Raw genomic sequence first — 14,476 nt, 5'->3', positions numbered from 1 at the left:
AGAGGAACAAAATGTGACGCATACTGTGTGAACCCAGAACAGGGTGAAAGCGGGCTCTATTTTATCATTCTCTTAACAAATCAACTCAAGCAGCGTTAGACTTTAATATACTTCGAATGAACACACTCATTTAAAATACCATTTTTAACCGCGGATGCCCTGGGGGCAGCATTGAAAACAACAGATATTTAGCATCAGCTGTTTCAGGGAACGAACAGAAAGGATTACTGATTGAATGAAAAACACAGCACCACATTGTGCAGCCCGTCCCTCCCTGACCAAACCCGAACCGCAGCTCCTCAAACCCTGCTGTGAGACGATTAGACATGCCATCTGCACACAGGCGAAGGTGGGCTGTTATAATGAAACAGAAAAATACAAAAAAGAAAGCTGGCCGTGACACAGGTACACACTGACCTTAAAACACTAGAATCCTACCCAGCCAACTGAGGTTCAGTACAACATCCTTCCCCCTGCGCAGAGCTGACAAGTTAGTGTGTGTAATAGATACATATGTATATTTATTTTTTAATGGATTTAGCGTTAATCATGTTGATGACCGGACGTGCAGTGGATTGGTCACCTGGTTTATCTTAGATCTCAAAAGCAAACATGTCCAGTCTCATTGACTTCCACAGCAAGCCGGTTCCACCAGACTTCACGCTGTTCACTTTGCGCAGGCTGGTTTCAGATCGATCTGCAGGTGGGTTTGCATGGCGCAGGGCTCCCATGCAGAGCTCACACTGAGGAGCTAGCAGTTCAGTTCCAGGTAGAGACTGACAGAACCGACTCCTCACTCTTGCTGTATTGTGTGGGAAGCCTGCAATAGAAATGTGACTCTTATATTTTAAAGGCATGTGGAGGTCTAGACCCCCATGTGGGTGTTTGTCTTGCTTGTTAATTAAATCACATGACTCCAGAAACAGGAAATGGCTGTTAAAAATCGCATGGTGGAGTCACATGACCACGCCGGCTGCATCACTTCCTGTCGGCTCAGCCCAGCCAATCCAGATCGTCGTCGTCCTCATCCTCCCCGAAGAGAGGAGCGGGAGGGGGGCGGCCCTTCAGACTCTGAAACACAAGAGAGGCAGGTCAGGGACCAATCGCAGCCCACTTCACCCAATCACGCTCAAACCCAGTCCAGCCACTTGCGACTGTGCACGACAGTCTAATAGCTTTACTAAGAGGAGTCGTTCAGGCAGATAAATAAAAAGAGAGGAACAACTTATTAAAACATCAGATTCCAGCAGCGCCCCCTGTCGGCTCTGCCCTTCCTCACCAGCTCGTCTTCCTCCTCCTCGGGGGGTGGGGGGGGCTTGGTCGGGGCCGCCCTGCGGAAGAGGTCTTCATCACCCTCACCGCGGCCCTCGGGAATCCTGGGAGAGGGGGACACAGTTTAGAAACACTGCATGTTCTGATGTGGTCTGTTACTGCTGCCTTCTTCATACAATACAATCTGATGTACTCTGCATTACAGCATGCATGCTTGTTAACAGGAGTTGACTGCAAACTGCTTTGGCAAAACCTGACGGATAATCGTGTTGTGACAATAAAACCCTTTTTTGAAATTCCTACAGAGCAAGAGGGAGAGAACAGTTACACTCAAGAGTCTATCTGTTCCAGTTAACAAGAGATCATACTAAAAACTCCTTGTGGAAGAACAGCGCTTGCCTATTGCAAACACAAGCTGACAGGGATGGAAATAGGACTTTTGTTTCCTGGCGTTCCCATCCCACGTTTTCCTGCAAGCTCAATTGGCTTAAATTGGGACACCAATGAAGCTCACAGCATCACCAGCAATGGGGGTCTTACTGCCATCCCTACAGAGCTACCCCCCACCCCTACCCACCTGGGCCTGTCCTTGCTCTGCTGTGGGCTGGGTGCAGAGTGTGGGTCACCCGCCCTGCTGGTTTGGGGTGCAGCGCTGCCCCCCTCTGTCCCGGGACACTCGTCGAGGTTTGGCAGTGGTGGTGGGTTGCGAGGAGGGCCCTGTGTGACGGCGAGCGGGGAGGGGGGAGTGGAGGCTCTCTTCGTCTCTCCCTCTTGCCACAGAGGACTGGCCGCTTGTTCTGGTTCACCAGTAGGGGGTGAAACTGCAGTCTTCCCCCCAGACTCGGCCACTTCATCCCCTGGGCTCTCTCTGGCTGTCACTCCCTCCTCTGATTGGGCTTCCTCCAGCCTATCAGCGCCTTGCCCTTCAGCGAGCCCGCCCCCTGAGCTCAGCACAGGAACAGGAAGCTGAGGGGGCTCCTCTTCAGATTCCACTTCCTCTTTTGGCTGCCCTTCCTGCTGTGGCCCCGCCTCTTCCTTTTCTTCCTCCTTCACTTGCACTTCCCGTTTGGCTTCACCCTCCTTCGACACCTGCTCAGGCTTTACTTCCTGTTTAATCTCTTGCACTTCCTGTTTCAGCCCCTCCTCTTCCAGGTGCACTTCTAGTTCCAGCCCATTCCCTTGCGCTGCTGCTTCCTGCTCTGGCTCCTCCTCTTCCTCTTCCTGCTCCTCCTCGCTCTCGCTCCTCCCCGAGTCCTGCTGCTGAGTCAGGAGCTGCAGCGTCACCGTCTAGACAGACAGACAGGGGGCTGGTGTTTAGTGTGCGGGACAGCTTTCATTTAAACTGTGTAGGATTGTAATCAGTGCTTTTAATAAGGGGCTCCAATAACCCAGCGGGTTCAATGGAGATTAAAGCCAGCGGCAGTGTCTGTTTTGCTTGGAGTAAATAAAAGGTTCCTGTTCACCTTGAAGTTCATACCTTGATGGTGTTGACAATGACAGCCAGCACCGCTTTCCCAGTGTAGGACTGCTGCAGATCGAACTCCCCTCGGAGAGACTGGAACACCCCGTTCATCACCCGCTTCACCTGCAACACACGCACGGGATCAGAATATTACTTGTCTAAACATCTCCCAGCACAATCACAGCATTCCCCTGGTGTGTGTGTGTGCGTGCGTGCGTGCGGTACGGTGTGTCTGGACCTACCTCCCCGGCAGTGTCCTCATCCCCCCCAGTGCTGGGCTGCTCCACCTCCCTGCTCTCCAGCTCTCGAACCCGGGCTTCCAACTGCTGCTTCATCAGCCCTGCGCGCTGCTGCAGGGCAGAGTACTGAGAGGAGAGAGAGAGAGAGAGAGAGAGAGAGAGAGAGAGAGAGAGAGAGAGAGAGAGAGAGAGAGAGAGAGAGAGAGAGAGAGAGAGAGAGAGAGAGAGAGAGAGAGAGAGAGAGAGAGAGAGAGAGAGAGAGAGAGAGAGAGAGAGAGAGAGAGAGAGAGAGAGAGAGGAGCTGGCAGGATGACCTAAACCTCTGCTTTTCCCCTACTCCCCACTTCCCAACTCTCCTGTCCCCCCCACTTCCCCACACTGCCTCACCTGCCCCCTCAGTGCCTGCAGCTCCTCTCCCTGCTCTTGATGCTGCAGCAGCCTCTGCTCCTCGGCTTCCCGGGACTGCTTCAGCGCAGACAGCTGTAGAGAGAAAGCCACATCGTTGAGCCACACCAGACACCCTCGCCCAACCCACCCCCTTGGACTGCTGCACAGCGGGGCTCCGATCCCTACCTTGCCCTGCAGCTGAGCCACTCTCTCCTGCAGGCTGTCTCTCTGCTCCGTCACCTCGGCCAGCTCCCGGGAGTGCTGCTCCTTCGCTGCGGCCAGCGAGCGATCACACTTCCCCTGCCACTCCGCCTCCAGCTCAGCCTGGAGCAGCGCCAGCTGAGGAGAGACAGAGGGTTAGAAAACTGGAACACTACACGCATGGAAGAGAGGGTTAGACGATCAGACTGAATCAAGCAAAGAGAGGAAGGGGTTAGACACACTCCCAGCTACCCCTTCCTGAAGCTGATCTAGGTGAGCCCAGCGAAGCTCCCTGCCCGCCCCCTGCTCTCCTGTACCTGCTCAGCGGCTGCCTGGTCAGTGCTGCTCCGGGCTCTCTTCAGCTGCGCTCTCACGCTCTCCATCTCCTGCTGGCTGGACCTGCGCAGCTCCTCTGCCTCCTCCTCACAGCGCTGCCGCTCCAGGGCCCACTTCCTCTTCCTGTCCGCCAGGGTCTGAGGACACAGAGCAGCCGTCAGCCACGCGAGCGCCGGGGCGAGAGTGTACGGGAGAACGATACGTTTGTGGGAGTGGGAGTGTGCACTCACCTTCTCCAGCCCCTCTTTCTCAGTCCGCAGGTCTCCCAGCTCCTCCTCCAGTCCGCTCACTCGGAGCTGCAGCTGCTTGCGACTCTGCTTCTCCTCGCGGTACTGAGACTGAGCACGCTCCGACACCTCCCTCAGCTCTGAGGGGTTACAGCACAGACAGCACAGTCAGCTCCCCCTCCCTCATCACCCTCCCCTTTCCTCCATCTGTCCCCAGGTGTACCTGTGCCCCCCCCCCCCCCACCCCTCCCCAGGTCTGTACCTGCGAGCTGTCCCTTTACCTGTCCCCAGGTGTACCTGCGAGCTGAGCCTGTAGGGTGCTGGTCTGGCTCCCCTGCCTCTCAGCCTCCTGCAGGGCTGCGCTCAGTTGAGTCCGCAGCTCCATCTCCTTCTTCTGATGCTCGGACACCTGGAGCTGCAGCTGGGAGACCCGGGCCGTGCAGGCAGAGAGCTCCTCCACAACCTTCACCTGGGGCGGGAGAGATGGGGCTCAGAGTCACATCCCTCCTCAGCAGCACTGTCAATTTCTGTGTGCTGTCTGACACATACATGTAGCTATGAAAAGTACAAACCAGCCATGACAACACATACAGAGAGAGAGAGAGAGAGAGAGCAAAGGAAGAGTCTCACCTGGTCCCACCCCCTCTCCAGTGGCAGTGCATGCTGGGAAGAGAAAGCAGACAGTAATAGGAGCCCACAGAGGAATCGAACAGGCAGGTTAACAGCAGCAGAGTGCGCTTTAGGGGTGATGACAGCGTTAGTATCCAGCATTCCAAGAAAAAGTAACTTCTGTTGCGCTCGATCAAATCTGTGTAGAAGGAATCCACAAGATGAAGCTGAAGACGATAAAGGCTTTAGCTTGAGGGAGTCGGCGCCAGTGCATGTGTGTACTGTGAGTAAAGTAGAAAGGTTTGCTTGGGCCTCTGTGTGTGTGTGTCACTCGGCATGCCCGTCCCTCTGTGTGTGTGTGTCACTCGGCATGCCCGTCCCTCTGTGTGTGTGTCACTCGGCATGCCCGTCCCTCTGTGTGTGTGTCACTCGGCATGCCCGTCCCTCTGTGTGTGTGTCACTCGGCATGCCCGTCCCTCTGTGTGTGTGTCACTCGGCATGCCCGTCCCTCTGTGTGTGCCTGCCCCTCTGAGCGAGGCTCTGTACCTTGTCCTGCTCGGCCTGCAGCACTCTGGCCTGGGTCTGCTCGCCGGTTGATTTCAGGGAGTCGTTCCTCTGCTCCATCAGCTGGTTACTCTGCTCCACATACCTGAGAGACACAGGAGTGGTCACTGTAGGTATAAAGGCGGTTTCAGGGTTAATTTACCCCGCGCTCCCCTCTCCCCCTCTCCCCTTCTCCCGGCACCACACCTCTGGTTCTGGTTGATGAGCTCGCTGATCTTCTTATTCTGCTCCTCGAGTCGGGAGCTCTTGTCAAACACGTCCTGCTTCAGACGCTCGTTCTCCTGGATCGAGAGAGCGAGAGCGAGAGCGAGAGCGAGAGCGAGAGCGAGAGAGAGAGAGAGAGAGAGCGAGAGAGAGAGAGAGAGGCTTTCTCTTGAATAAAGTCTTCGAGGTGGGGTGATCCTTTTCACTGTGTACTATAGTTGCACTACTTTTTTCTTTAAAAACTCCCAAACAACATGACTCACAACGCTTAGACCAGGGCAGTGAAAAGGTACCCGAGAGAGATCCAGCACCCTGTATCACACATATCTGTGGAAGGCGAGGAGAATGTTTTATGTCCTCAGCCCCTCAGCACACGGTACACACCTGGATGATCCTCTGGATGTTGTGCATGATCATGGCTGTTTCCATGGAGACAGAGGACAGTCCCAGAGAGGCCCCTCCCTGCTTCTGCAGGTCATCAACCTGCAGACACACCCAGGTCAAAGGTAATTCACAAGAGAAAGAAGTTCAATTATCTTATTATTATTACTATTATTATTATCATTATCATCTCAAAATGTTCACACAGCCTCTCACCTTGGAAGCTAACTGGTCGACCTTATCGGCAACCTTTCCAACAGCCAATCGGATCTCGGTGTTGTGCTGTCGCGCCTCGGTCATCAGGAAGGACGTGACTTCCCCGGACGCTGTCAATGCAAGAGAGCTGATCAGCACTTCAGTGAGCGTCTGCCACCGCTCGGACTGCCTTACCCAGGGTACCGTCCGACCGGACCGCCTTACCCAGGGTACCGTCCGACCGGACTGCCTTACCCAGGGTACCGTCCAACCGGACCGCCTTACCCAGGGTACCGTCCGACCGGACCACTTACCCAGGGTACCGTCCAACCGGACCACTTACCCAGGGTACCGTCCAACCGGACCACTTACCCAGGGTACCGTCCGACCGGACCGCCTTACCCAGGGTACTGTCCGACCAGACCGCCTTACCCAGGGTACCGTCCGACCGGACCGCCTTACCCAGGGTACCGTCCGACCGGACCACTTACCCAGGGTACCGTCCGACCGGACCGCCTTACCCAGGGTACCGTCCGACCGGACCGCCTTACCCAGGGTACCGTCCGACCGGACCGCCTTACCCAGGGTACCGTCCGACCGGACCGCCTTACCCAGGGTACCGTCAGACAGTCCGACATGAGATTAGTACAAATCCGGGTCTGTGAAACCTGCTCTATCTTTTTACACATCATGCCTAGGAAGCAGCCTGTGATTGTGATACTTAAAGACTAAGTAGCGGGGTTCTGAAACTGTCCGCTCTAGTGCACTGCTAGTGTCAGGATTATTGCTCACGTTGTCAAACAGGTAACACAGCAATACTGATCCATGACGTGCCAGGAGCAGACATTTCAAAAACAGCTTTGAAACAGACTTTAAAGTTCTAAGTGTAAAACAGTTGTCAGGATGTTAACAATGAAACATTGTTACAGTTCCAGGCAGGGTTTGGGTCAATTCCTGTGTTTTCAATTCCACTTTCACTTCCAATTCCTTTTTAAAAAATCATTTCCCAATTCCAGTTCCTTCACAGGAATTAGAATTGATATTTTAATAATTGTTGAGATTGTTCAATTTCATTTGAAGTCAACTGAAGTCTTGTTGCCGCTGTGAGAAGCCCATTTTAACTGAACGCTGCGGATTGCAATTTTGATCAGTGATGTTTTGGAATTGATTAAAAGGTCATGAGAATTGAATAACATGAATTGACCCCAGCCCTGGCTCCAGCGACGACGCAGTGGGCTTGATTAGCGGAGACGCTGAGAGAATGAGAGCTCTGTACCTTGGTAAGGCATCGGCTGAGCGGGGTACATCTGTCCGACCGGCTGCAGCTGGGAGGCGGACGCAGTGGACTGCGGGTAAGAGTAAGGCTGTGAACACAACACAGAGGAACAGGTACATGTCAGTAACATGTGCACACACGCCATCCCACGCACAGAACACACAGCAAGGTTCTGAAGCTCTAACACTGTAACGTTTTACACTTGTAAAACTGTAACGTTTTACATTTCTAAAGTTGTAACGTTTTACATTTGTAATGTTTTACATTTGTAATGTTGTAAAGTTTTTGGTACTGCAGTTCCTGAATACAGTCTTATTTTTTAAGTTCATACAGAGGTTGTCTCTCATTATAACCGAGTTCACTTCGGACAGATCAGGGATGGAAATAAGGCTCCTATTGCATAGCAGTTGGATCCAGTCCTGGTTTTCCTAGGAGTTTAATACGACACATGTGGGTTTGTGGCTAATCAAGCTTACAGCAGAACCTGGAGTGGGTGAAACTGCTACACAAAAGAGACCCTACACACAACGTATCAACTCATCAGAGATTCCCATGACCTACATGCAAAAGATGGAAGGTCACGGAAAGGTTATAGGGGAGTGCAAAACAGCCCTTGCAAGCACACATACTGTACTGAATGGATATGCTGCAGAATATCTTAGCTTTTTCAACCCCCATGCATTTCTGGCTGTGGCAACAGATTCTCTCACCTGGAACGCGTGGGCGGAGCCTGGCATGATTGGCTGGGGATGTGCAGTGGTCATGGAAACGGGCAGCAGGGCAACAGAGGATGCTGGGAGCCCAGATTGGAGCTGCTGAGGCACTATGGGGCGAAATGGCAGACCTGAGTATATGAGGGCAGAGTGATGAAATGCATTAGTTGTAAGGATGCACAGAGCGGGTGTTCAGAGGCGGAGTGGAGTGGGGATTGGGGGGGGGGGGGGTAGGGGGTTAGCTCACCTTGCGTGGCGACCGGGTGGGCTGCCATGTGGACAGGCTGGGGGGCTACAGCAGGGGGCTGGTCCCTCATTCTGGTCACACTGGGGTCCTTCAAGAAGCAAAAACACACAGATATAGAGAAGTGCCTATCTGACATTCACATTGAAAAACTGAAACGCTGAAAACAGTGCATTGGTGGATCCGCAGCACCCACCTCTATCTCAGAGTCACTGGAGTCCGGCTGGGAGGACAGGGCCCCCGTGACGAAGGGGAGCATCGGCTGACCCATCCTGGCCATGCGGGAGATCAGCTTAGCCTTAGTGTGGTCCGGGTTGTGCTGTGCAGGGGTCCGAGAGCGAGAGAGAGGGAGAGAGGGAAGGAGAAGAAAAGTCTTCAATGCAGAAACAATCCTCAAATGAAATGAACCCACAGCGATCAGGCGACAGACAAAAGTCTATTCAATTACAGTGAGGCAGCAATCGGAGTGGTCCAGGGATGGAAATAGCACTCCTGTTGCATAGCAGTTTGCTCTGTTCCTGGTTTAAATCAGACACACCTGAGCTTGTTACCTATACCCTGCGGCTAATCAAGCTTGTATCAAAACCTGGAGTGGCTGAAACTGCTGTGCAGTAGGAGTCTGATTTTCATCCCAGTAGTGGAAAGTTTCCTTTCAGAAAAAATGCAGATTTGGATTCACAGCTTTGAGACTCTGGCCCTGTGCATCACAGTGAAGTGTGCAAGTGTCTGGGAGTGGATACTCACCGCTTGCTGCTCATTCAGGGAGTTTGATTTTGCACGGGTAGGAGGATCCCTGTGGGGAGAGAAAGAGAGAGAAAGAGAGAGAGAGAGAGAGAGGAGGGAGTGAGAGAGAGAGGAGGGAGTGAGAGCGGGAGGGGTACAGAAACATACACAGTTAAAATGAACTGGAAGAGAACAGTGGAAGTAATGAAATGTGATTTAACATGCATACCCTCCCTGTGTCTCGTACCCGGGTTTGAGAGGTGCAGCGCTGGCAGGGGGCTGTCCTGGCAGTTCATAACCCAGGCTCTCGATGCTCGGAGCAGGGGAGGAGGCTGCAGAGTCCCGAGAGCCCAAACTGAGCCGGTCCAGTCCGGCGTCCTTCACGAACTTCACCTGCAAACACACACAATGAGAAAACAAACTGAAAAGACAATGAAAAAGACTCCTAGTCAAAATGGCGCATAACACTTTGGTGTATAAGGGAAAGACTTTGAATGACCAGGGATGGAAATAAAAATTGCATAGCAGTTTGATCCATTCCTGGTTTTACTATGACTTTAATAAGACACACTTGCGCTTGTTACCTATACACTGCAACAGGAGTCTTATTTCCATCCCTGACAAATACTGAAGAGATAACCTTAGCACTACAAACACAAAGCCATTAACATTCCTGCTGTCCAGTACAGTGGACTGACTGCAGACCCTCCCCCAGCCCTGGCCCCTACCCTGCGGATCTCTGCCTCGAAGATGAGGGTGCTGTCCCCAGGGATGCGGTTTGAAATCCCCTGGGCTCCATACGCCAGGCTGGGGGGCACCACCAGAAGCCGTCGGCCCCCCTTCCTCATCCCAACCATGCCCTCTTCCCAGCCCTGCAGAGAGAGAGACACAGTCACAGAGTCAGAGCAGTGCACTAGAACAGCTATTCGAATATTAAAACTAACTTGTAAAGTAATCTGTTTAGTACAATGATAATATAAAAGACCATACAGAGAGGGACAAGGGGAGAGGGGAGAGATCATCGCTGACTCACCTTGATCACTTTCCCAGCTCCCAGCTTGAGTCGTAAGAGCTTCTCTTTGTTCACGTTGGAGTCAAACATCTGGGCGGAACCAAAACAAGGACAACGCAGGGAGGGATCAGTGAGCAGGGGTCAAACTGCAGTGCACAGCCCCAGAGGCGAATACCTGCCAGCATTATACCTGCCAGTTTGTATGGGTGGATTTACCTGCGCCGGGCATAACGTGGGCAGTCTGTGGTACTGGCCCGTTATCAGTGTTCCCCCCCATTCCAGTGGAGCTCTATCTGACCAGCCTTACCTGTCCAATGGTGTGGTTCTGCAGCAGCCAGCCAGTGTAGGACACCTCCAGCGAGTCCCCACTCTCCACAGCCTGACCCTCCCCCAGCACCAGGTCCTGCGTTACCACTGACTCCAGAGAGGGGGCGCTGTTCCCCTTCGCCACGCACACCTGCACACAGGATAACAAACCCCGGGGGGTATAAATCACAGCTCTGCACCGCCTGCCCCACCCCCCTCCAGGAACAGGTCCTGCAAGACGACTCCAGACAGAATCACAAGGGAACACAAGCCAGGGGGACAATCACACACGCTGAACACAGTCACACTAATGACTGGACTCTGCAGTGCTGAATCAAAAGTGGTGGTAACAACAAAGCAAAGAACAACTACACACAGACATAATATTACACAGAATATCTTACCTCTTTACAGAAATCCACCGCTGCCTTCTCCGACTCGAACATGACTGACCAGTTCTGGCGCTGGTCATCGTAGAAGGTGCCATAGTTACTGGGCTGGACCTGGGTCAGAGGTCAGAGAAAGCAAGGTCAGAACTGCCCAACCACAGCTTCCCCCAAAACCCACCCAGCGGCTGCTGATCTCAGCCAAGCGTTTTAGGATTTGCCGTGGCCGCCCTTTAGATATCTGTACTTGAAGGGCAGCAGTGCACAGACCACCACGCTCCTCGTTCAGCGAGCAGTTCACTAGTTGCAGAGTTTCCCCGTTCTCTTGCTATTTAACCCTTCGCTCAGGATCTGCTCCCACGTTTCTCTGCTCAGTATTGCAATGCGCTGTGAGCCCACCAGCTCACTCACCGTGAAAAGGAATCCTGGGTGGATCCTGGCTGTCGTCACCTGCTTCTGTTGACTCGCGTACAGCAGGATCTTGTACTGAAACACACAGATAGGGCTGTCATCCTTAGGTACAATATTTCTGTCCTAATATGCCTTTACTTAGCAGTGCTTTGAGCTTGCATGGAGAATCCTAGGCGCCGGGCAGAGAATAGACTTCAATTCAGATCACGCGACAGCCCCATCCACTCTCTGTGTCCGTATGCATGTAGATTGGATGGCGCTGGTTGATCAAATATTAATCAAATGAAAAATAAAACAAAGCAAGACTGTTATCGCTCCCCAGACCCGTATGCTAGCAGTGGATCCCGTCATTACCTCCCTCGATGTGTGACTCCCCAGGACTGCAGCTCCCAGCTTCCCCTGCTTCGTGTACTGTCCGTTCACACTGCAGGAGAGACAGGCACACCTGAGACAGGGGCACACCGGCAATCCATCCTGCCATTCAAAGCCCACACCATTTAAAAGCAAGGCAGGGGTGGACATTGCATAAGCAGGCTGATCCATTCCTGGTTTTACTAGGAGTCTAATAAGACCCACCTCAGCTTGTTACCTATGGCTAATCCAGCTCATAGGAAAACCTGGAATGGGAGTTCTTCTCACTCTGGAGAAGAGCTGTCCAATGGATTAAGATCCTCCATATGGCTCCTTTAGTATCTCATGTGAGGTTTACAAGATGCAGCACAGCGATGTTGTGCTTTGAACATGCAACAGGTTTACTGAGCAGAAAACTACCGCGGTGGTGTCTGTGTATGGCTGCTACAGTCTGGTCACCTGGTAATGCCTATGGCTTAAAAATGCTGGACAGCTCTGCCGTAGGTGTCTGTATCCAGTATGGTCATAACCTGCACAGTACTTTCCACCTGCAAACCCGCCCAGCCGCGCTGCAGGGAAGCTGATACTCACTATCGGTAGGCGTGGACCGCGGTGGCCAATAGGACAGCAGGAACACCTGGAGGCGGGGCTGGCTTCTGGGAGGGCGGGCCTAATATAAAAAAAAAAACAAAGAAACAAAAAATTCAGGGGCCATGAGGTTCCCTCAGAGCTCCGAGACACTTTCCCCAGCTCTCTGATCTCAGGCTATTCCAGCCTGGCCTCACCTGCGCTGCCGGACCCTTTCTTGGGCTGTTTCGGAGCGGTGTACTGGAAGGACTCATTCCCCTGAGCGGTCGCTTTGTCCAGTCCGAAGAGAGAGGCCAGCTTCGCCCTGCGAACACAGGACAGCAGAGAGCGTCAGCAGGCAGCCTCAGCGCGGCACGGGAATGGAGAGGAAAGGGGAGCTCGAGATGAACTACTACAGGACTACGTCAGGGCTAACAACCATCCCAATCATCTCCCATTTTAAACTGCTGGTGATTGGGAATAGCGAGCAGTTCTCTGTGGCTAATCAAGCTGGCATTCAAACCTGGAATGGGTGAATCTGCTGTGCAATCGGGATCTTTATTTCCATCCCTAGAAACTAATACAGTTTTAATCCAAAAAGAAACAGACTGGTTAACTACGATAATATTTCAACAAGTCTGCAACTTCTCCCCTTCCACCAAACCCTTTTGCAGGCCTACAATAAGAAGGAACATACCTTCTCTCTCTCTCTCTCTCTCTCTCTCACACACACACACACACACAAACCAACCCGTGGATTTCATGCCACAGATAGTCGTGGTCCCACACCGCTGACATGGTGGGCTTAGCAGCACCCCGATCTCCTCTCAGCGTCCGGGATGAAAGAAGGAGAGAAACTGTCTATCCAGCATGCTCCCACATGCTCTCTCTCTCTCTCTCTCTCTCTCTCTCTCTCTCTCTCTCTCTCTCTCTCTCTCTCTCTCTCTCTCTCTCTCTCCGCACCCAGCTCACACCTCCCTGGCAGATTCAGCACCAAAACAAAAGAAAACCCTGGCCAAGGAGCTCCCAATCTAGCCCAGGGGGTCTGTGCTGTCCTCAGCTGTGCACTACAGGGACCCAGAGTCACACCGCCACACGGACTAAACAGCAGCCCAGCTCTGCAACAGCTAGCATGTGAGAGGAATTAAAACAGGACTCCCTCCTTCTCCTCCTCTCCCAGACAATACGCAGTCTATCCATCGGATAATTCACTTATCTGAGCAGCCACAAAAGGCTCCTGTCCGAGCTACTTAAACTCGGGTGAAGCAGGGGAACTGAATACTCTGCAGAGCGGAGCTCTGGACAGGAAATCGTTTTTTGGCTAGGGATGCAATCGCGTTAGCGAGTTCCATGTTGAAGGATTTATCTGGGTCTGAAGATGCTTTATACTTTTTGACTTCATTAAAGTACATTAAAAAACGCAAGGAATTTTAAGAAGTTGAAAAAGAAACTGATGAAAAAAACGCTGCCACCTGCTGGTGACGTCCCACAAATCAAATCGTTAAATGTAACCAAGAATCAAAGTGCACTGTGCAGATCCGCTTCTCCCTGTGAAAGGCATTGAGGAAGACAGTTTGTATCAACTGCAGACAGGGTGGGGTCCGTTCTCATTCTAATCACTTTAACAATCGATCCCCATTCACCTTTAATCAATTCCCAGCACATCACTGACCAGAACTGCCATTAGCAGTGTTGTGTTAAAAAGAGCCTCTCCCCGTGCCAGCACAGATTACTTCAAAATGCATCCACCGTGTCAGTCGATTAAACTGGCTTCAAGTGAAAGCTGCTGAACTAATCTCAACAACTGTTATGTCCCTAAAATATACATTTGGGGAATTTATTTTAAAAGTGAATTGGAAATGCAGAAATTGATCCCGACCCTGTCTGCTTAATAAGAAGGGTTTCCTTCCAGTCTTGGGTCGGTCAGGGCTGACTGTACTGTACAGAACACATGACAAGCACGCGTGTGCACATGCATAGGCTACATACACACACACAAACAAACATACATACAGATAAATACACTCACCCCCCCGCGGGAGACAGAAAATCGCCATCGTCCTCGTCAGCCCCAAACATGATCCCTCGCCGCTCGAGTTCCGATGGTACCAGTGAATTTACAATACTGCTTACCGGTTCCGACCCGGATCGGATCGGCCCTACTTAGTACTTAGTGCCAATCCAGATTTTAGCACAAGCTTCACTTCACTTCCTGTTTCTGTGCGGTCAGCTGACCCAGCACCTGCTGTCGCAAACACAGAGAGACGGCTTCGGCTTTACAATGCGATCCGACCTTCTGTCGTAAACCCTCGAAATCGAGAAGGGGGGTGCAGTACCCCATTAATATTTTCCCGACTGGTGATTTATAACACCAGCGTCTTCTTCTTCGTGTAAAATAAAACCCGGCTAT

General features: G+C 52.2%; 1 protein-coding gene across 6 annotated transcripts; it reads right to left on the bottom strand.

The window, feature by feature from the left end:
- Positions 1–39: 39 nt before the first annotated feature.
- On the bottom strand, positions 40–14,342 carry LOC131702904 (FK506-binding protein 15-like). 6 transcript variants are annotated; one of them, XM_059005433.1, is made up of 30 exons: positions 14,096–14,342; positions 12,285–12,391; positions 12,091–12,169; positions 11,503–11,572; positions 11,149–11,223; positions 10,756–10,854; positions 10,353–10,502; positions 10,067–10,135; positions 9,762–9,905; positions 9,263–9,426; positions 9,055–9,103; positions 8,507–8,629; positions 8,314–8,401; positions 8,064–8,197; positions 7,354–7,441; positions 6,099–6,208; positions 5,886–5,984; positions 5,484–5,578; positions 5,280–5,382; positions 4,755–4,787; positions 4,422–4,593; positions 4,128–4,264; positions 3,879–4,034; positions 3,547–3,699; positions 3,361–3,453; positions 2,977–3,099; positions 2,750–2,857; positions 1,850–2,559; positions 1,280–1,376; positions 40–1,071 (listed from the first exon to the last, which is right to left on the bottom strand). In XM_059005433.1, exons 1-30 carry the CDS (start codon positions 14,143–14,145, stop codon positions 994–996), a joined length of 3,756 nt encoding a protein of 1,251 aa, XP_058861416.1. In that variant the 5' UTR covers positions 14,146–14,342; the 3' UTR covers positions 40–993. The 6 variants fall into 6 exon arrangements, with proteins under 6 accessions (XP_058861416.1, XP_058861419.1, XP_058861418.1 ...); XM_059005436.1 differs by having other exon boundaries at positions 8,064–8,176; XM_059005435.1 differs by having other exon boundaries at positions 9,281–9,426.
- Between the last annotated feature and the right edge of the window lie 134 nt (positions 14,343–14,476).

The sequence above is a fragment of the Acipenser ruthenus genome, chromosome 31 (assembly GCF_902713425.1).
Source record: "Acipenser ruthenus chromosome 31, fAciRut3.2 maternal haplotype, whole genome shotgun sequence".
NCBI lineage: Eukaryota > Metazoa > Chordata > Actinopteri > Acipenseriformes > Acipenseridae > Acipenser > Acipenser ruthenus.
Note: the sequence above shows the minus strand (reverse complement) of the source record. Positions and strands in the feature narration are given on the sequence as shown.

Bases quoted from the DNA above. Each gene is read 5' to 3' on its own strand.
- LOC131702904 (XM_059005433.1), bottom strand. From the start codon at position 14,145: ATGTTTGGGGCTGACGAGGACGATGGCGATTTTCTGTCTCCCGCGGGG. The intron at 11,224-11,502 runs GTAATGACGGGA...TGTGTGTTTCAG, and splicing joins GGAGTCACACATCGAGGGAG to TACAAGATCCTGCTGTACGC. The intron at 5,383-5,483 runs GTGTGGTGCCGG...TGTGTCTCTCAG, and splicing joins CTCATCAACCAGAACCAGAG to GTATGTGGAGCAGAGTAACC.